Source organism: Cibotium barometz, chromosome 10, assembly GCF_041138505.1.
Source record: "Cibotium barometz isolate CiBa-2024 chromosome 10, ASM4113850v1, whole genome shotgun sequence".
In the NCBI taxonomy this organism is placed as follows: Eukaryota; Viridiplantae; Streptophyta; class Polypodiopsida; order Cyatheales; family Cibotiaceae; genus Cibotium; species Cibotium barometz.
In genome coordinates this window covers 48,246,522-48,268,999 of record NC_141055.1, presented here as the reverse complement: position 1 = coordinate 48,268,999, position 22,478 = coordinate 48,246,522, and the positions used below count along the sequence as shown (strand labels likewise).

The following is a 22,478-nucleotide window of genomic DNA, read 5'->3' as shown; positions in this document are numbered from 1 at the left end:
GCTTGAGGAGGATGCATAGTTGTTTTGCTGCACTTTCCCATTTTGCATGTCCGCCTGCTTCTTAAAACATTCTGACTGCACATGTCCAGGCTTACCACAATAATAGCATTCACGTGCATCATTATACTACCTTTGCCAATTTCCATGGCCTCTTTGACTCCCCCTGCCTCTGAATCTGCCTCTTCCACCTACGTGTTGTTGTTGTTGTTGATTCTGGGACTGTTGTTGTTGTTGCTGCTGCTGCTGGCCATAATTCTGATTACCTATTCGGCCACCTCCTTGACCGCGTCCACGGCCTCCTCTACCTCGTCCTCTTCCTGAACTCGTGTAGAAGGCCTGTTGCTCTGAACTGTTTTTGCTTTGTGAAGACTGTTGGTCTTCACCCAAGTTCTTCTCTTCGATAATCAGCATAGACACCAAATCTGTAAAGTTGGGAATGTTTTCCTGAGTCTGAATAGACGTCTTGAACGCCTTGTATTGTGGCCCGAGACCACGTAAACAGACTTCTACCTTGTCATCATCATCTACTGACACACCAATAGATGCAAGGGATTCCACAATACCCTTTATCTTCAGCGCATAGTCATTCACAGACATGCTCTTTTTCTCCACAGTATGAAGTTCATTCTTCAACTGTATCTTACGTGCCTTGGTATTTGTTTCATAGAGCTTTTACCAAGGTGTCCCACGACTCCTTGGGGGACTTGGCATCCTGAATGTGCCCAATCATGGTGTCCTGTATACTAATGGATAGCCAATACATAACCTTCCTGGCTCCTTGGTTCCAGTCTTTAAACTCTTTCACATCTGCAGCAGTAGGATTTATGTCCGGTATCTCCGGTGCCTCTTCATGTTCACCTTCTATGTAGTCCCAATAGCCTTTTCCCATCAGGAAATTAGTCAACCTGAACCTCCAAGCATGGAAGTTATTCTTATCTAGCTTCTCAGCCACAATCTGTGTTATGCCATCATTAGACATCTTGCCAAACACACAATTTTACCAGAGACTGCACTCTGGTTTTTTTTCTACACAGCTGCTGTATTTTCTGCACAGCGGTACTGCAGTCCACTCAAATGTCACAACCAGTGACCTCAATGTGCATACATACACCCAATGGCAACTGTAGACCTCTTTGCAGCACCAACAGTGTCTGCACAGTCAATCTGTCTTCCTGCAGTACTTAAAACAAAGTTCTGTAGAGAATCGATGACTTACCCGCAGTGCTTGAAATCGCCTGCTTTCTAAAAAACGGAGGTCCAGACGCGCCCGAAATGCGTTTTCGGCCCGAAAATTATAGTCCAAAGGACTGTACAATTGCCCTATAGCTTTACTCCCGCGAAGAAAGCTCCTCAATCAGAGATCGTTTGCCGGTGCCTCCCGTAGAGCTCCCGACAAGGGTGTAGTCACCAACACAATAGGGAAGAGTAGTTGAAGCTCTTACCCTCATACCGCTTCTTGTGGTTCTCTTGCTTGCAGCTCAGCCCTTAGCACGAACCAGGCTCTGATACCATGAAAAGATGCAGGGGGGAAGAGAGCTTGAGCTCTTGCAAGCACACACACACACTCACAAAACCCTAATAGAGAACACACAAGGTGAGAGGCTGAAAATCTTCTTCTTCTCTACTCAACACTCAACACACCATATACAAGAATAAGAGTACACACCATATGAAAGGTACTCAACCAAATACATACACGGGTTCTCTATAGTGTGAACCCGACTAAATGAGCTGGCGCTATAACTATGCCAGTCTCTAGAATGGCTGTCACACAGCCTGTCATCCCACTGGCCGCGTATCACCCAAGATCTCACCAACCATGCCAGTGGTTTAAGTGTGGGGCCTATCCCCCAGGAGGGTCATCAGTGGCCACCACCTCACTAGACGAGCTCGATATCTCAACACTAATGACATGAGACTTGTACTCATCTGAATCGCCTGATGTTGCTGCTATGAATTCTCCCACCAATCGATTGGCCACAGCTCGTGTTGTTCGCTTCGATGGCAATGTTTGAATGTTTCCATCCTGCAACTGCTTCCTGGTTCTAACGACACAGCATGGCAGGTTATGTACTTTATTCAAAAAAATTGCTAGAGCGGGAGGCTTGAAAATTTGAAAGTCTGCAGGGTATTGAAATTTTCACCCGTCATGGTTTCCCCCCTCCGACGATACACGCCAGCAAAATATTGCCCCCAAGCAAGTGGAATGTGGGGTAAAATGCTTCAAAACACTAATAGGCCAAAGGGCACGCTATCGGATTTGATGGTGTGCAATGTGAAATACAATGACCCTTGACATGCTTATGAGTCATATAGCAAGGAACTGCAGGGAAAAAGAAGCAATGAAAATTTGTAAATAGTGTTGTATTTATTAAAAGATCTTTGCACATGCAAAAATTGAACATTTTCAATTTCTTCCATTCTAGGGTGAATCAAGATACCGATATCACCAACTATCAGTGTTTTAAGACCACCATGCATTAGTCCCACTAGTGTGGATTCCATTTTTTCAATCCATTTAACCAAAAAAAAGTTATGGAGTATGCCCTCGAATGGGTATGCAAAATTTTAGCACAACATTTGAGGTCCCTTAAACCATACGAGATGTTCTCAATTGGATGTGTCCTATTGTTGAGGAGAAGCTCATGTAGTGTACTTTAGAATGATTACTTGGTTGCATGTATGTGCGGAACAAATTTTTGATGTTTTTGCATAAAGTGTTATAACATATGCTATTTAGAACACATGCCTCACATGCCACATCGAACTTGTAACAATTTAATGATCAGATTATAAATTCTATTTCTGTATTTTTTTGGTCTCATATTGAAGATTTAAATGTGTACTACTCCTTGAATACCAAGTTTGTCAAATTCCATTGAGCAATGCATAAGTTATGTGTCGGGCAAGTTACCTATATCCAAAAAATGCCCTCAACCTCACCAAAAATGGCTACACCCAGGCAAGCATTAACCCTCCATTTCCATAAACTTTCTTTATAATTGCCTTTTGATCTGTCTTGAAGAGGACCAAATGTACCACTTCTCGCATGCCTTGCAGCTCAAGAACCACATACACTTGCAAAAGCCATTAAGTTGGCCCTTTAAATACTACAAGAAAAGAGACAAGGTTAACAACCACCATGTTACATACCTACTGCTAACCATGACATTAAAAAACTGTATTGTCAAATGTTTTTCAAAAAAGAGACATACACCTTTTTTTTAATAAAGTAACCCCTTTTGTTATTACAAAAGTAATATGTTTTTTAAAAGATTAGTACACCCTTGGAAAATATTAAACATGGCAATGGAAAATATTAAACATGGCAATTTTCACGAGGAAGAGCCTTCGTGAATAAATCTACCATGTTGTCATATGTAGGCACATAGACCAAGCTGATCTCTGCTGTGCAGAGAGTCTTTCCCTCACAAAGTGGTAATGTACATCAATGTGCTTAGTGCGAGCATGACACACTGGGTTCCACACAACTACTAGTACACTCTAGGTTTCAATGAAGATCGTAGTGCTAGACGACTGTCCAACCAACACCCAAATCAACCATAACACGTCTGAGCCACACACACTCAACTGTAGCTAGAAAAATTACCCTGTACTCAGCTTCACAGCTCAAAGTGGCCACTCTAGGCTGCTTCCTGCTAAGCCATGATATACATGAATCACCAAGGCAAAAGCAAAACCCACTAGTGGACACTCGTGTGTCATAACATCCAGCCCAGTCTTAATCACTAAAAGCATGTAGTTGTGACTCACCCCCCCTTTGGATAAAATAATCCAAAACACTAAGTTCTCTTCAAATAGCGGAAAACTTGCTTCACAGCCTGCTAATGATTCATACCTCGGCTATGCATAAAACTTCTCAACTGTGAGACTGCTTTACTGTATATCTGGCCTCGTGTTGCATACATAAAGAAGGGATTCAATAGCCTGCTGATACAAACTAACATCAAAAGAATATCATGCATCTTGAAGACGAAGTCAAGTACCTATCTCCATACGCGTAGCCACAGGTTTACAGTCTTCAAGATTAAAGCTCTTCAAAATCTTCTGAATATATTTAGACTACAGCATAACAATGCCATCATTATGCTACATAAACTGAATCCCCAAACAATAATGCAAGCGTCCCAAATTTGACATCTCAAATGGTGATTGCAAATGAGCCACATAAAGACTGAAATCTGATCTATATTGGGTCTCATGAGCAGCATGTCATCAACGTATAGAACGATGACCAAAAATGTGTCCTTACTCCTCTTCACATAGAGGGTACTCTTCTCTGTTGGACTGTTGCAAAAATCATTTTTAACCAAGTATGCATGAATCTTCTCATACCACGCTCTAGGAGCATGCCTACATAGAGGGTACTCCTCTTCACATAGAGGGTAGTCTTCTCTGTTGGACTGTTGCAAAAATCATTTTTAACCAAGTATGCATGAATCTTCTCATACCACGCTCTAGGAGCCTGCTTAAGGCCATAAAGAGCCTTTTTCAACCTGCATACTTTAGACTCTTCTCCTTTCACATCAAAACCACGAGGCTGCAATACATACACCTCCTCATGTAAATCACCATTCAAGAATGCAATCTTAATGTCCAACTGATGTACATTCCACCCATGATAAGCTCCCAAAGCAATGAGACACCTAATGGTAGTCATATGAGATGTGGCTTCAAAGGTCTCATAATCAATGTCGTTTTACTAGGCATATCCCTTTGCAACAACAAGTTTGGTCTTGTACCAATCAATGCTACAATCTGCTTTGCATTTTAACTTATAAACCCACTTAGTACCAATGACCTTCTTGCCCCATAAGGTACATCTATCAAATACTAGGTGTCATTCTTGAGTATAGAGTTATACTCATTCTAGATAGCATCCAATGATCATCATCATGTGCGTCCTCAAAGGAAATAGTTTCCTCCTCATTACATAAAGTAGAAATGAGAACATGATCCACATGAGAATAATCTACATGATGAGAACCTGCACGAGTTCTGCTAGGTAAAGGAGATGCCAACTTGCTATCCCCCTTGAATGTCTGCACAAGCCATTTTGGCATACGCCTAGATTCCTCTATGGTTGCTCTCTCCTCATCCACTAAATCCTCAATAATTGCCTCATCAAAAAGTTGATTTGCAGATTGATTTTGCACCTACAAAGGCTGAATTTCAGCACTTGGTTGAACATTCAATTGCTCTACATATGGCTGCCCTCCAGTAAACAAAGATAGGAGTGGAAACATGTCCTGTGAGCATACATTCTGTTATTTTTTACATGAAAGCATGGGTGAACTGAGTTTTCGACAAAAACAACATCTCTACTTACTAAAATCCACTTTGAGGCCAGATGGTAGAGTCTATATCCCTTGCTTTCTGAATTGTATCCTACAAATGTATCCTACAAATATGCATTTAACTGCCTTATCATCAAGCTTACTGCGTTGTTGCTTAGGCACAAGAGCATAAGCAAGACAACCAAAAACACGCAAGTGAACCACAAAAGGCTTCCTGCCATGCCAAGCTTCATAAGGAGTTTTATATTGCAAGGCCTTGGTAGGGCATTTGTTCAACACATAGTTGCCTCTGACCAAAAACCATGAGGTAAATCTTGGGCTTTCACCATACATCATGCCATCTCCATGAGAGACCTGTTCTTCCTCTCTGCCACACCATTTCGCTGAGGTGTGTATAGAACTGTACATTGATGCATTATGCCTTTTTCAGCCATATGTGCATGAAAAAGGCATATACTCCCCCCCTCGATCTGAACAAAGGGTGCCAACTTTACATTCACATGCATTTTTAGCCATGGATACAAAGTTCCTAAAGCACATAAAGACCTCGGACTTCTGCTTTAATGGATACACCCAACCAGCTATATATGGAGTAATCATCAATAAAAGTGACGAAGTAGAGATATCCCCTAATAGATGGTGTCCTCATAGGACCACATACATCACTATGTATAAGCTGTAATTTTTCACAGATCCATCCTTTGGAAACGATGCCCGATGCATTTGGCTATGAAACATACATCCATCTTGTATAGCCTATGAAACATGGTACCTGAGGCAATGATAGTTCTACGCTGAACTTTACATCTCTCATCCACAAATTTCACTGTCAAGCCTGACAAGGCTAAGGCTGAAATTGATAGCAAGTTCTTCTTAATGCCTAGCACATATAAAACTTTTGAAAGAGTAAATACACCCCCATTCGCAAGAGTGAGCACAACTCTACCAAAACTGCTTTGACAGGATACGAGGAACCATTTGCCCATGTGATAGTTCCTACACTTGGGACAGATTCCAGAGATGAGAACAAACCTTTTAGTGAAGTAATGTGAATACTAGCACCGCTGTCAAAGTAGCAAGCATCTGATTCTGCCACTAACATACATACATCATGAACATAAGAGTCATAATTGCAATGAACAGTCCATGCCCAATCATCTTGAGCAAAACTTGCAGATTCCTCTTTCTCTGCATGATCGCCCACAACCATGCTCGATTCTTTCTTTTTCTCCGTCTCTAGTCTTTTCTTACACTCATGTATGTAGTGTCATGGTTTCCTACAAGAGTGACACTTGTCCTTTTTTTTACGCTTATCGCCTTCTCTCTCTTTGCATCCTTACCTGTGGATTCTGATTTTGCCTTATAGCCACCATGTGAAGAAGCCTTACCTTTGCTTTTCTGATTGGCAACAAAAGCTTCGCCTTTGCCTTTCTGATTCGCCAAGCAACCAATTTTGTTTGGAGAAATCAAGATGCTTTTGGGTTTTACAACTAAGTGTTATTTTGATACTTGCTAAAAAGCACACATCAAAGATTTTATAAAAAACTCTCTCTTTTACATATTGTTTTTGTAAAAAAACAAAACTCGAAAAGCACGCCTTGCTTTCGACTTTTCCTCCCTACTATAAATTCAAGCTTCCTCCTCCTTCTTTCTCACCGAAGCAAAAGAGTTTATGAAGACCATTTGGAGAGGATCCTGCAAGGGTTTTGGACCAACTTGCTACACTTTCAATGCACAAATGTATACCCTTGTTTTCCCACTTTTTGCACATGGGAATGCCCTTTTTTGGTTCCCTTTCCTTTGATTTCCTTTCATCATGGTGGACATACACTTTAACAATAATTTTGATGACATTTAGAGTCCTAAAGATGGTGAACAAGATGTTGAAGTGCCCGGGCCAAAATAGAGTATGTGTTGGAATTAGGGTTAGGGTTGTAACTATGCACACACGCAACATAGAGAAGCTTGAGAGCACACAAACTCACTAGAGTAGAATGAACAAATGTGTGCCAGATACAAAAGATAGGTACACACCCCAAAATGAGTAGATAAGAGGGTGTACATATGCATGGGGGAAAAAACCTCTTAGTGAAGGAAAAAGTACCCCGACGGTTCTAAGTGTGTTCACACATATCACTACCATATAATGCTACAAATACCACCTGGGGAGTGATAATGTAAACATGTACAGGGTATGGCCGATCAATCCCGAAAAGGCAGTAATCCAAAAGCTTTACAAAAAGCTTCAATTTTTTTACGAGGAAGAGTCTTCGTGAATAAATCTACCATGTTGTCATGTGTAGACACATAGACCAAGCTGGTCTTTGCTGCAGAGAGTCTTTCCCTGAGACAAAGTGATAATGCACCTCAATGTGCTTAGTGCAAGCATGAAACACTGGGTTCCTCGCAACAACTACTAATGCACTATGGTTGCTAGTGAAAATCATAGTGCTAAACGACTGTCCAACACCCAAATCAGCCATAAGACGTTTGAGCCACACACACTCAACTCTAGCTGTAAAAGCTGCCCTCTGTACTCAGCTTCACAGCTCAAAGTGGCCACTGTAGGCTGCTCCTAGCTCAGACATGATATACATGAATCACCAAGGTGAAAGCAAAACCCAATAGTGGACACTTGTGTGTCATAACATCCAGCCCAACCTGAATCACTAAAAGCATGCAACTGTGACTCACCCCCCTTTGGATAAAACAATCCAAAATATTGAGTGCCCTGCAAATAGCGGAAAACCTGCTTAACAGCTTGCTAATGCTTCGTACCTCAGCTATGCATAAATTTGCTCAACTGAGACCGCATACTGTATATCTAGCCTCGTGTTGCATACATAAAGAAGGGATCCAACAACCTACTGAGACAAACTAGCATCAAAAGAGTCTCCTGCATCTTGAAGACTAAGTCGAGTACCCGTCTCCATAGGTGTAGCCACAGGTTTACAGTGTTCAAGAATAAACCTCTTCAATAGCTTTTGTATATATTTAGACTGCAACATAACAATGCCATCATTGCGCTGCATAAACTGAATCCCCAAATAATAATGCAACGGCCCAAATCTGCCATCTCAAATGAATATTTTCTAAACTATAATCTTCTAGATGATAATATACTTGGTTTGACTCTCTCACTGAATCGATTAAATCTAAATTTGGTAAAATAATCTTTTTTATGAGTAAATAAGGGTCTAGTCTATCTAGGCTGAATGAGTTTGTCCCATCTTTCTTAAATATTTCCTGTTCCTCTCTTTTTGAAATTGTCTTAGCATTGCGTAACCTTATTCTCACACTTTACCTTTCCTTGGCAAGTAAAATCATCCCAAAACTATGTTTATCTAAAGCCACCTTTGGATCTCTTCTTAAAATAACAGCCCTTGTAATGGTAAAATATCATATATTCAATAGTAATTAATTACTGATAATCGACAAGTTTCTCTTAGGGAAGGGTGATTTCTCCTCTCTACACCAATTCATAGCTTCCCAAACTATCATACTTGGAAGTGTTGACAATGTAGAAGAGATTTCAACTCACTTATGGAATAATTATTCAAATGCATATGCTTAGGAAAGGTGAAATCCATCATTGTAAATATCATGTCTATGTCATGAAAAAAGAATCAAGACATGACTCATGAGGACATTTTAGTTATCGAATAATTATTCAAATGCATATGCTTAGGAAAGGTGAAATCCATCATTGTAAATATCATGTCTATGTCATGAAAAAAGAATCAAGACATGACTCATGTACCTGAAGTAGGCCTCTATCCCACATGTCCATAAGGTACAATCCCACATGTTTAACCTTGGTACAATCCACATGGGATGATACCTCTTTCAAAGATGACTTGGCATTAAATAACCTTGTCTCATAAGGTGCAACAAGAGAGCTACTACATTGTCGTGTTTGACCCCTTGGATGGCTTCTACCAGCCCAACAATGACTTTTTGATAAACATCTTAACCCTTTTACTTCTTTTATCTCTCCACCTTTTCACCATGGTCTCTTCACTTGCAGACCTTTGTCTGTCCTGCTTTCACACCCACCCAGCCGAACCTTTTTATTTCTCAGCCATTGTAACAGCCTCGATGGAGTTTAATCATGTTGCTTCCAATGTGTCTCTACTAATCTCTTTGCTTGATATCCAACGTACCACTGCACCAATTTTAAAAATTAATGCTCCAATGTCATTGCGTTGAGGCAATCCTTGATGGCTATAGGAAGCACGAATTGCAAGAATTTGTACCAATCGTGACTTCAAGCCACTAAGATCATTGTCCTTTGTAAGTCCTCCCTTCAAGCAGCAATGCATGCAATCTATAGGGGTATGAAACTCACTAATGCACTTCTTTACACGCAATTGCTCATCCTTTGTCATGAACCATGGTGCTTTTGGTAGCTTCACCTTTCTATCTACTCTATTTTCAGTCCATAAGTGGTGCATGTGTTGAACCTCTTGTAAATCATCTTATTCTATCTTGCTCTGCTTTGCTCCTGTGATGGTTTTCCAAAGCACCTCGGCTATATTCTTGAAAATGTGCATTGGGTCAAGAAGATGGTTCACTAGAAGGTGATTCCAGTATGGAAGTTGATGGAAAATGGATAGATGCTTCATTCCTCGAGGCTGTTACTTGTGCATAGAACGTTTGTTTTCATTTAAAGGATTGTTTTACACCAGAATGCTGGAGGAAGAATTTGGCATGTGTTTTACTAAGCGGAGGTTCGTAGTTTGCAATAGCTGGCGGGGAGTCATCGAGAGACGTCACTCGTGGGGCAGCAAAGCCTACCGAGGTCTTGACCAGCCTCGGTACGGTTAAAATGGTGCGCTTCTGGTACGATGGGTGAGGACCGATGAAGGGGTTCTTGAATGAAGTGCTAGGAAACCTAAGGAGGATCCTAGAGGGTTCTGACTAGGTGATGCATGGGCTCGCGGTTGCTAGGACACCCATGCATGCGTCGAGGAAGATTCGGATGGACTAAAGAGAAAGTTTTTTGTGAATCAGATTTTGATACTGGATCTCGTTGGTTGGCCAGCTAGTCTTCAACGAAGAGTCCAGAGGACACATTTTGTAATACAATGGACTCAAAATTTTGGAGGATGATGATTAGTAATATTATGATTTCTATTGAAGGATTCTTTTAAAGCCAACTGAATCTGTTATAAATGGCAATTTCACATTGGGTGTGTACGTGGTATGCCTACCTTAATTTTTGCATGAATCGCCGGGCTAGGATGCCATGGAGCTCTTCCCGTTAACGTGGCTGGGTATAGACGTATTGAGTGGGAGTAAGCTGTTGTTTGTAGGAGCAAATACCTCATCCGAAGGCCACGAAAAGATTGGATGCAAACAGCCACGATGCCTGAACCAAACGAGGGCCAAGCCATGAAGCCAGTGTGCAGCAATGCTCAATCGAAGGGGTTGAAGGAGTGTACAATTTAAACCTCTCTCTTTCACCCACTTGTGATGACATTGAAGGAGTGTATGATCGTCCATACCCTATACATGTTCACATTATCACTTTAGGCAGGATTTTTAGTATTATATGGTAGTGATATGTGTGAATACACTTAGGACCGCTGGGGCAGTTTTTCCCTCACTAGGAGGTTTTTTTCCCCGTACATATGTACACCCTCTTATCTACTCATTTTGCGGTGTGTACTTATCTTTTGTATCTCGCACACATTTGTTTAATCTAATCTAGTAAGTTTGTGTGCTCTCAAGCTTCTCTATCTTGTGTGTGTGCATTGTTACAATCCTAACCCTAATTTCAACACATACTCTATTTTGGATTCGGGCACTTCAACATCTTGTTCACCATCTTAAGGACTCTAAACATCATCAACAATATTGTCAAAGTGTACGTCCACCATAATGAAAGGAAATCAAAGGAAAGGGTGCCAAAAAAGGGCGTTCACATACGAAAAGGGAGAAAACTAGGGTATATATTCATGCTTTGAAATTGTAGTAGGCTAGTCCAAAACCCTTGCACGCTTCTCTCCAAATGGTCTTCACAAGCTCTTTCTCTTCGGTGAGAAAGAAGGAGAAGGAAGCTTGAATTTATAGGGAGGAAAAGTCGAAAGCCAGATGTGCTTTTTGAGTTTCATTTTTTTAAACCAAAAACATATATAAAAGAGAGAAAGCTTTTTATAAAATCTTTGATGTGTTCTTTTTAGCAAGTGTTAAAATAACACTTAGTTGTAAAACCCAAAAGTATGTGGATTTCTCCAAATAAAACTGGTTTCTTGCGTTTTTTTTAAAAACCACTCATCATGCTTTTTAAAAAAAAATTTATCATGTTTAATATTTGGCAAGGGTGTACTAATCTTTTAAAAAACATATTACTTTTGTAATAACAAAACGGGTTGCTTTCTTTAAAAAAAAGGTGTATGTGTAAAAAAAAAATTGATAATACTGTTTTTTAATGTCACATGTCGACCTTATGTTTTTTCCTCTTGGGTAAACTGAGAAGTTGCTTTCTAGAAACGATGCATGCTTTTGTCATTTGAAAAAAGCTATGCTATTTGTTTTTAGAAAATCTAATGGCTTGGCTTATTTTTTTCTCTGTGCGCACTGTGGCCTGATATGTAGACTATTTGATCTGCCCCTAACTATGGTGTTGATGTTCTGCTCGCACGTGGACACAACGAATTCTATGGTCAATTGATTGCTAGCCCGGTGCACATAGGTAACTTTTCAACAGTGTATCACTCACAGCCTACCTAGTAGCCATTCCTTGGGTCTTGTTAGGGCATCGATTCTATCCATATGGGACAACGCAAATAATAGGCCAGGTCGGCCAGTAATGTGTAGTAGTACACAATGTCCTAACTCATAGGTATGTCACTTGTAGAAAAACAAACATGCATGATTAAATCACAGTGGAAAAAATCTACATCTTCCATAGAGTATGAATTAATCCCAAAAACGATTACCATTAAGGATGTAAGATGGAAAAGGGAATACATGATTTCAATGCAAACCATGGGAAAAGTGGGGTAACACTTACAAGTCTTGGCTCCATGCATCCTTACATCACTTGTATCAGTTTAAGGCAAGCTCTGATACCAAGTGTCAAGGGTTTCTCTCGCGAGCAAAATCTTCTCGTATCCCTTAAACACAAACACATGTTAATCTAAATTAGTCTCGGCAAGCTCAGGCTCACCACTAAACCATAGATATGGGAACACTAGATCAACCCGTGAGCATAAAGTTCAAGGTCTTCTATAGAGCAAACCATACTGAATAGGCCCTAGTGTCCCATTCCACCATAGCCCATCTCGAGGGACCGTCAGTAGGAGGCCGTCTACATCCTATGAAGTGGCGGAAGTCGGTTAGCACTTTTGTGGTCCAGGTATTGACCATCATAGAATAAAACATACAACTCCACACATAACCCCTACTTATATAGCTTTTTCCAGAAAAACGTTATACTTATGGGATTATTATTTATGAGTCACTTATTATGACTTATTGGCATTGACCCTTATAGTAATGGACTTCCTTTCCTAATCCTTGGCCCCCTAATCCCAAGATTAGGGTCGGCTAGTGCATGGTTAGCATTAGGTATGTAACATGGTGGTTTTCAACCTTGTCTCTTTTCTTGTAGTAGGCAGTTGGGCCAACTTAATGGCTTTTGCAAGTGTACGTGGTTCTTGAGCTGTAACACCACGCCCTATGGATTGTGTAAGGCATGGGGAAGCGGTACATTTGGTCCTCTTCAAGACAGATCAAAAGGCAACTATAAAGAAAGTTTACGGAAATGGAGAACGAAATCATTTACAAACTCATTCCCATGCTGCTCATGGAGCTCTTCACGTTAACGTGGCTGGGTATAGATGTATTGAGTGGGAGTAAATTGTTGTTTGTAGGAGCAAATACCTCATCCGAAGGCCACGAAAAGATTGGATGCTAACAGCTACGATGCCTGAACCAAACGAGGGCCAAGCCATGAAGCCAGTGTGCAACAATGCTCAATCGAAGGGGTGGAAGGAGTGTACAATTTAAACCTCTCTCTTTTACCCACTTGTGATGACATTGAAGGAGTGTATGATTTAAACCTCTCTCTTTCACCCACTTGGAACCTCTCTCTTTCACCCACTTGTGATGACATTGAACAAGTGTATGATTTAAACCTCTCTCTTTCACCCACTTGTGATGACATTGAAGGAGTGTATGATTTAAACCTGGATCCTTTTCTCAATCGCAACCTTTTCTCTTCATTTGCATCATTGCGTTGGAAAACTTTTGCTTTCCGGGGGTCCCCTTGGCATCTGTAAGCATGTTGTCCTCCCCAGAAACGCCATTTGATTTGAAAAGAAAAGGGGGGTGAAACAAAGTCAAGCGGTGAAACTGGTATGCTGAAGTTAAAGCAGATTGTGTGCAGGGAATTCATGGGGGAAAATGACACTGGCCAATGGCCAAGTTAGCTTGGTCGTGTGAAAGGGCCCTTCTGTCCGGGTATTCGGTCTGATATATATTTTGAAAACGGTTGCTTTTGACAAACTATGGTGTGCATTGTGCAAGATGTGGCCGTGGAATATATGATACGGAGTCAACGTCGCCGGCGGCATGGGGGTGGAAATCCACGCTATGAGCCTCGTAGATACCGTCTTCTCTCTACATGGCAGCAGCTACTTGTGTAACATTTCCTCGTGTGTATACGTTGGTGTGCAAAAAGACAAGATGAGGACCTTGGGATCCATCGCGAGCCTGCAAGGCTCCCATCGCCGTAGAAGAGGTGAAAATCGATTATAAAAGACCCTATGAGCTTGGTGATGCGTAGTAGATACCGTCTTCTCTCTACATCATGGCAGCAGCTACTTGCGGCCGCCTGCTCTTGCTCTTCCTTCTGTCTCAGTCTGTTTCATTTGCAGCTTCCAGTTCCCTGTATAGTCTCAGCCTCACCTCAACGCTCGCAGGCAAGGATACCCTGGTGTCTCGGAACGGACTGTTTGCCCTGGGCTTTGCCGAGGTGGGCGGCGGCGCGGGCACCAGCTCGTTTTACCTCGCCATCTGGTACCAGAGCGTCGGACCATCGGCGGACGGCCTGGTGTGGACGGCCACCACACGCTCTTATGTAGCTAGTGATGCCCTCCTGCAGCTGGACGCTTCAGGAGACCTCATCCTCTTCGTCTCCCAAGACACCAACCTTGCTATCACTTGGGCCACCCAGACACAGCACATGGGCGTTTCCTACGCAAATCTCACAGACGCAGGAAACCTTGTCCTCTACAACGCAAACTCGCAGCCCATTTGGCAGTCTTTCCAGCACCCCACCAATACACTCCTGCCGAGCCAGTTCTTGTACACGGACAATGTCCTGCAGAGTTGGGCGGCGCCCACGAACCCTTTCCCCGGCCCATTTCAGCTCATCCTGCAAGAAGATGAGAACCTAGTTGTATACAAAGGCACCGTCGACCAGCAAATCCCATGCTGGGCCAGTGGCACCCAACGCAGCGGTGGGCTCGCTCCAGGCCCTGTCTATGCCGAGCTTAATTCACAGGGCTCCTTCTTAATCCATCTTTCTGATAATCGTGAGGAATCTTTGGTACTGTACAATAGCTCGGATTATGGCAACGCTAGGAGATTAACTCTTGATTCGGATGGTTTTCTTCGCCTCTACACCTGGAATGGTGCTAACACCAGCACATGGCAAACTGTGTGGAGCACCAGCATGTCCGTCAGCTGTTATTCGCCCTCGCCATCAGTCTAGCGCCCTTATCTCCATCTCCCATCACGAGTGCAAGGTCATCCTCTCCATCTCTAGTTCCAACAACGCCAAGTGCAAAGGCACCTCCTTCTACTTGGCCTCCATCCCCACCTCAAGATAATCCCACATTTCCTGTGTGCCCGTTGTGAATGTTGCGTCGTTAATAACCTACGTATCCATTTGTCCCCGTCGTGAATGTTGCGTCATTAATAAGCTACGTATGATCTCACTATATGTGAGAAGCCTGAAGGTGTCTAATGTCATAAATTCCTATCTTAGTACCTAAATTTCTTTGCTCAAAACCTTTATACCCTTTCTCGTCTAGAATGTGAAATTCAACAATCATAAATAGTCTATTTACGACCAAGAGAGAGAGAGAGAGATGTGGTGAATGACAAGTTCAAAAAGTGCCTAGAAGCTTATGTGCCAAAGAATCTTACTATGAAGCTCAGAATGAGTAGATTCAATCCAATCTAAGCATGAGGCATACACCTAAGTGCTTGGCCATTCAAGCGAGGTACTTCTCAAGTTTCTCAACTGCTTCCATGCTTCCGATTAGAGGTGAACCCTTTGATGAACCTGCATGGGGGAAGTAAAAAAGTAGCCTCTAGAAACATGTCATAAACAATCAAACATCACACCTTAGGTGTGTGCCATTAGCTATGGCATGCACACACTACATGCAAGATGTGGCATCAACATGCTTCAAGAAGCTTTCATAAACAAGCTAACATATACGAACTCTACACGTGAGATGTGGCCTAGCCATGGCTCATAAGCTTTCAGGAGCATGTTTGCACATTGACAGCCTACATGAAATAGCCCACATGAAATGTGTGAGATATCCATGGTGGCTCATAAGGTATGCTATGGCCACCATGGGTCATGAGTTTTTAGGAACGTGCTAGCACCTAGCATGTAGAAATTCAACCTGAGGTGTGATGTACCCGTGGCTCACAAGTTACATGAACTTGCTTGCACATACAATCTACTAAACGATATCGCCAATTTCCATGAACATGATGAGACATCTAAACACTACACATAAACTTGGGTAACCAAGCCCCCCATGCACAATCAACGTATCTAGGCATTGCTAATGGCATGGCTATCGAGAACACTGATTGGGGCAATCACACATTAGAGGATGCACTTTGAGCTTGCTCAATCGAGCTATAAGGGGCGAGGAAATAAAAAAGTTCGACTGGGTGGGTGTGAAAGCAGGAAAGACAAAGGACTGCACGTGAAGAGACCATGGTGATGGGAATGGTGAAAAGGTGGAGAGATAAAAGAGGTAAAAGGGTTAAGATATTTATCAATGAGTCATTGTTAGGCCTCTAGGAGCCATCCAAGGGGTCAAACACGACAATGTAGTAGCTCTCTCGTTGCACCTTATGACAAGGTTATTTAATGCCAAGTCATCTTTGAAAGAGGTACCATCCCATGTGGATTGTACCAAGGTTAAACATGTGGGATTGTACCTTATGGAAATGTGGGATAGAGGCCTACTTCAAGTACATGAGTCATAATCATTATTTCATAACCGAAATATCCTCACCAAAATAAATTATTATTTCTACTATTCGAAATGCTTTATGTATAATAAATGGTTTTTTGGGGGGTTTTTTAATAGAACATTAATAAACTAGAAAAAAAGTGAAATGTGAAATTGGTGTAAAGAATTGTATAGGCAAAAACTTTGATCATATCTACTATAAGTGTTGGACAAAAAAAGAGGCATAATGGAATTTAGCAATATGCTTGGAATGATTAAAAAGAGAAAATGAAAGGATTTAGTAGTCGACAAAATGGTGATAGATGGATGCAACCTTGGTGACCCAAAATTCTTTCACTATGCACACATATTTAGGCTTATAAATAGAACTCCTTAAGATTAGATAGGTAATATTTAGAAAATGGTGTAGAATGAATGCCCATACTTCCAAGATGTGAGTTGAGATATCTTCTACATTGTCAACACTTCCAAGTATGATGGTTTGGGAAGCTATGAATTGGTTTTGTGAGACCCCCCTCTGGGGCGCCGAAGACGGAAGCAGTGTCGGCCTCCCGCGCAGGGCGGGGATCCACACTCGAGGCCTTGCCTACGGATGTTCGGACGAGAGACTAGCCCGGTGGTTCCTTCGAAACCAAGCCCGAAAAAACTTCCCTCGCCTGGAAGGCACGGGCAATTCCGCCATGGGAAAATCTTCTAACGGGGAATTGATCTGACTGAACCTGAAGTCACATGGTCAGATCAAGAAGAGACTTGCACTTGGTCCATGGAATCACCGCTTTTTTCCTCCTTTAATGAGGCAGAGCCACTGATCCCCTCCCATAGAACAAGGTCTTCTCAGGACTTATTCTAACTAACGTAACTAATGGCATCTTAATTGTTTTGCAAGAATCATCCGATCCAGTCTACTAACCCCAATCGGCCCATGGGTTAGCAAACCACCCGCCCGACCACCACTGTATTGGTAGGATTCCTTTATAAAGATTTGGTTGTGTTTTTCTCGGGTACTGAGAGGAAAAGAGTTCCTAGGACCCCTAGCCTGGCGATTCATGTAGAAATTGAGGTAGGCATACCATGTACACACCCAATATGAAATTACTATTTATAACAGATTCGGTTGGCTTTAAAACAATCCTTCAATAGAAATCATAATATTACTGATCATCATCCTCCAAAATTTTGAGTCCATTGTAGTACAAAATGTGTCCTCTAGACTCTTCGTTGAAGACTAGCTGGCCAACCAACGAGATCCAGTATCAAAATCTGATTCGCAAAAATCTTTCTTTTTAGTCCATCCGAATGTTCCTCGACGCACGCATGGGTGTCCTAGCAACCGCGAGCCCATGCATCACCTAGTGAGAACCCTCTAGAATCCTCCTTAGGTTTCCTAGCACTTCATTCAAGGACCGCTTCATCGGTCTTGGCCCATTGTATCAGAAGCGCACCATTTTAACCGTACGGAGGCTGGTCAAGACCTCGATAGGCTTTGCCGCCGCGAAAACGACATCCCTCAACGACTCCCCGCCAGCTATTGCAACGAACCTCCGCTTAGTAAAACACATGCCAAATGCTTCCTCCAGCATTCTGGTGTAAAACAATCCTTTAAATGAAAACAGAGGTTCTATGCACAAGTAACAGCCTCGAGGAATGAAGCGTCTATCCATTTTCCATAAACTTCCATACTGGAATGACCTTCTACTGAACCATCTTCTTGACCCAATGCACATTTTCAAGAATATAGCCAAGGTGCTTTGGAAAACGATCACAGAAGCAAAGGAGAGCAAGGCACAACAAGATGATTTACAAGAGGTTCAACGCATGCACCACTTATGGGGCCAAAATAGAGTAGATGGAAAGGTGAAGCTACCAAAAGCACCATGGGTCATGACAAAGGATGAGCAACCGCATGTAAAGAAGTGCATTAGTGAGTTTCATACCCCTATAGGATGCATGCATTGCTTGAAGGGAGGATTTACAAAGGACAATGAGCTTAGTGGCTTGAAGTCACGATTGGTACAAATTCTTGCAATTCGTGCTTCCTATAGCCATCAAGGATTGCCTCAACGTGATGACATTGGAGCATTAATTTATAAAATTGGTGCAGTGGTACGTTGGATATCAAGGAAAGAGATTAGTAGAGACACATTGGAAGCAACATGATTGAACTCCATCGAGGTTGTTACAATGGCTGAGAAATAAAAAGGTTCGGCTGGGTGGGTGTGAAAGCAGGACAGACAAAGGACTGCAAGTGAAGAGACCATGGTAAAATGGTGGAGAGATAAAAGAAGTAAAAGGGTTAAGATGTTTATCAATGAGTCACTGTTGGGCCTGTAGAAGCCATCCAAGGGGTCAAACACGACAATGTAGTAGCTCTCTTGTTGCACCTTATGAGACAAGGTTATTTAATGCCAAGTCATCTTTCAAAGAGAAATCATCCCATGTGGATTGTACCAAGGTTGAACATGTGGGATTGTACCTTATGGACATGTGGGATAGAGGCCTACTTCAGGTACATGAGTCATGTCTTGATTCTTTTTTCATAACATAGACATGATATTTACAATGATGGATTTCACCTTTCCTAAGCATATGCATTTGAATAATTATTCCATAACTAAAATATCCTCACGATGACAATCAATTAAATTAATTAAAATAAATTATTATTTCTACTATTTGAAATGCTTTATGTATAATAACTGGTTTTTTGGGGGGTTTTTCTAATAGAACATTAATAAACTAGAGAAGAAGTGAAATGTGAAATTGGCGTAAAGAATTGTATAGGCAAAAACTTTGATCATATCTACTATGAGTGTTGGACAAAAAAAGAGGCATAATGGAATTTAGCAATATGCATGGAGTGATTAAAAAGAGAAGATGAAAGGATTTAGTAGTTGGAAAAACGGTAATAGATGGATGCAACCTTGGTGACCCAAAATTCTTTCACTGTGCACACATCTAGATAGGTAATATTTGGGAAATGATGTAGAATAAATGCCCACACTTTCAAGATGTGAGTTGAAATCTCTTCTACATTGTCAACACTTCCAAATACGATAGTTTGGGAAGCTATGAATTGGTGTAGAGAGGAGAAATCACCCTTCCCTAATAGAAACTTGTTGATTATCAGTAATTAATTACTATTGAATATATGATATTTTACCATTACAAGGGCTGTTATTTTAAGAATAGATCCAAAGGTGGCTTTAAATAAACATAGTTGGGATGATTTTACTTACCAAGGAAAGGTAAAGTGTGAGTATAAGGTTACGAAATGCTAAGACAATTTCAAAAAGAGAGGAACAAGAAATATTTAAGAAAGATGGGACAAACTCATTCAGCCTAGATAGACTAGACCCTTATTTACTCATAAAAAATATTATTTTACCAAATTTTAGGTTTAATCGATTCAGTGAGAGAGTCAAACCAAGTATATTATCATCTAGAAGATTATAGTTTAGAAAATATTAAGCTCCAAGTATATTTTTCTTTGAGGCTGTGTTACACAAGAGAGTTTAGGAATACATCTCCAAACTAATGAATTACTAAGGTAGAATTACCACTAGTCTTGAAGAGATGGATCTTTTTGATATCAATAGCCTTTTAAAGAAGATGGTTCTTGTAAGAGATATTAGATGCTTCACCTAGTCTCTAAGGTGGTAGATGACCATCAATTCCACTCACTGGAAAGAAAATTATGGACCATTAATAAGCACAGAAAAATCCTTTGTGGATTACCTATTGATACTATTGAGTGTTTCCTAAAACTGTAAACAGCGTAAGAAACATGTTACTACCTTGATTAACTAGAGCTTTTAGCAAGAAATATTTGAACATTTCATTAAGGAAGGTAAAATACTTAGGTAGGTGGCTTATAAGTCATTTTCACCTGCAACCCCTTTGGCCATCGCTTAGATTGTCTTGTTTTGTAACAAACTAGGGGTAAGTAAAGCTTTGTTGCTTTATAACAACTTGTAAAAGTTTCTTCCTAGTGGGTAGTGCTTGGATGGATGTAGCAAAGGGGATTATTCCTAGATATGTACGTTGTGGATTAAAAGATAGACAATTGAGCGGATAGTTAACCTGAAGAGTTCATGAGCTAAGTGATTGCCACAGTATTGTACTATGAGGGTTCAAGCTAATGCTAAAGAATGTCTTATGGGTTGGTCTGTAACTTGTCTTTGTCCTCCTCTACATAGTAATGTCTATTCCATGTTCATTCTGTGCGTTCCTGTCTGAACGTGGACTCCTATCCGGAATCATGAAGGACCAAGGAACTAGCTTACTTGTAGTCACCAAGTTTAGGTAGACTAGGTTAATGCTCCAACGTTGGCTTATCACGTCTAAGTCCCCAAGCTTAGGTAGACTAGGTTAATGCACCAACGTTGGCTTATCACATTTGTCCAGAAATGCATTAGTCACTTCTCTTTAGGAGTGACTAGGTGGTCCCAAACTGACACTTTTGGCGATCGTGCTGGGGAGAGGTATGCTGGGAAAGGGAGTAGATTGATAGAAGCTAGTTCTGAGGTAAGTTCTGCACATGAAGTCCGAAAGAAAAGCTAGTCAAGGTAGATCAAGAGAGGAAGTGTGCACGTTTTTGTATCGAGTATGTTCACAAGGAAGTCATAGGACTACAAATGGAGAGGGCATGGAGAATGAGGAAAGCTCAAGTAGAGCGATGTGGTACCATCGAAGAAGTTGGAGGCCTCACGAAGTGAAGGGCGACTGCATCATCCATAGGAAGACATTTGGAAGAGATTCCATGCTTATAAGAATGACAGAATGAGGTACCTCTGGAGGGGAAGGCACCAGGAGCGTCAAAACAAGAGACAGTAAGATCAAGAAGAGGAAGAATCGACAAATGTGGAATGTACATCAGTTGGACATTAAGACTGCATTCTTGAATGTTCATTTACATGAGGAGGTGTATGTATTATAGCCTCTTGGTTTTGTGAAAGGAGAAGAGTCTAAAGTATGTAGGTTGAAAAAGACTCTTTATGGCCTTAAGCAGGCTCCTAGAGCATGGTATGAGAAGATTCATGCATACTAGGTGGCAAATGATTTTTGTAACAATCCAATATAAAGTACCCTCTATGTGAAGAGGAGTAAGGACATATTTTTGGTTATCATTCTATATGTTGATGACATGCTGCTCACACGGCACCCAATATAATCAGATTTCAGCCTTTAAGGCTGATTTGCAATCATCGTTTGAGATGTCAGATTTGGGACCCTTGCATTATTATTTGGGGATTCAGTTTATACAGCGCAATGATGGCATTGCTATGCTACAGTATAAATATACACAGAAGCTATTGAAGAGATTTACTCCTGAAGATTGTAAAGCTGTGGCTACACCTACAGAGACAGGTACTCGACTTAGTCTTCAAGATGCAAGAGACTCTTTTGATGCTAGTTTGAATAAGTAGGCTATTGGATCCCTTCTTTATGTATACAACACCAGGCCATATATATAGTATGTGGTCTCATAATTGAGCAGATTTCTGCATAGCCTAGGTAGTACGAAGCATTGGTAGGCTGCCAACAAGTGGGTTTTTCTCTATTTGTAGGGCACTCAGTATTCTGGATTGTTTTATCCAAGGGGGGTGAGTCACAACTGCATGCTTTTAGTGATTTAGATTGGGCTGGATGTTATGACACACGAGTGTCCACTAGTGGGTTTTTCTTTCACCTTGGTGATTCATGTATATCATGGCTCAGCCAAGAAGGAACCAATAGTGGCTACTTCAAGATGTGAAGCTGAGTACACGGAAGCTTTTATAGCTACAGTTGAGTGTGTGTGGCTCGGACGTCTTATAGGCTGATTTGGGTGTTGGATAGTCAGCTAGTCAAGGTAGATCAAGAGAGGAAGTGTGCACGTTTTTGTATCGAGTATATTCACAAGGAAGTCATAGGACTACAAATG

At 41.3% G+C, this 22,478-nt stretch overlaps 1 protein-coding gene across 1 annotated transcript; it reads left to right on the top strand.

Annotated features, from left to right (window-relative positions):
* Window positions 1–14,136: 14,136 nt before the first annotated feature.
* LOC147635002 (G-type lectin S-receptor-like serine/threonine-protein kinase At5g24080) lies at window positions 14,137–15,042 on the top strand. The gene has a single exon (XM_086803332.1). It carries the CDS (start codon window positions 14,137–14,139, stop codon window positions 15,040–15,042), a length of 906 nt encoding a protein of 301 aa, XP_086659458.1.
* Window positions 15,043–22,478: the final 7,436 nt, after the last annotated feature.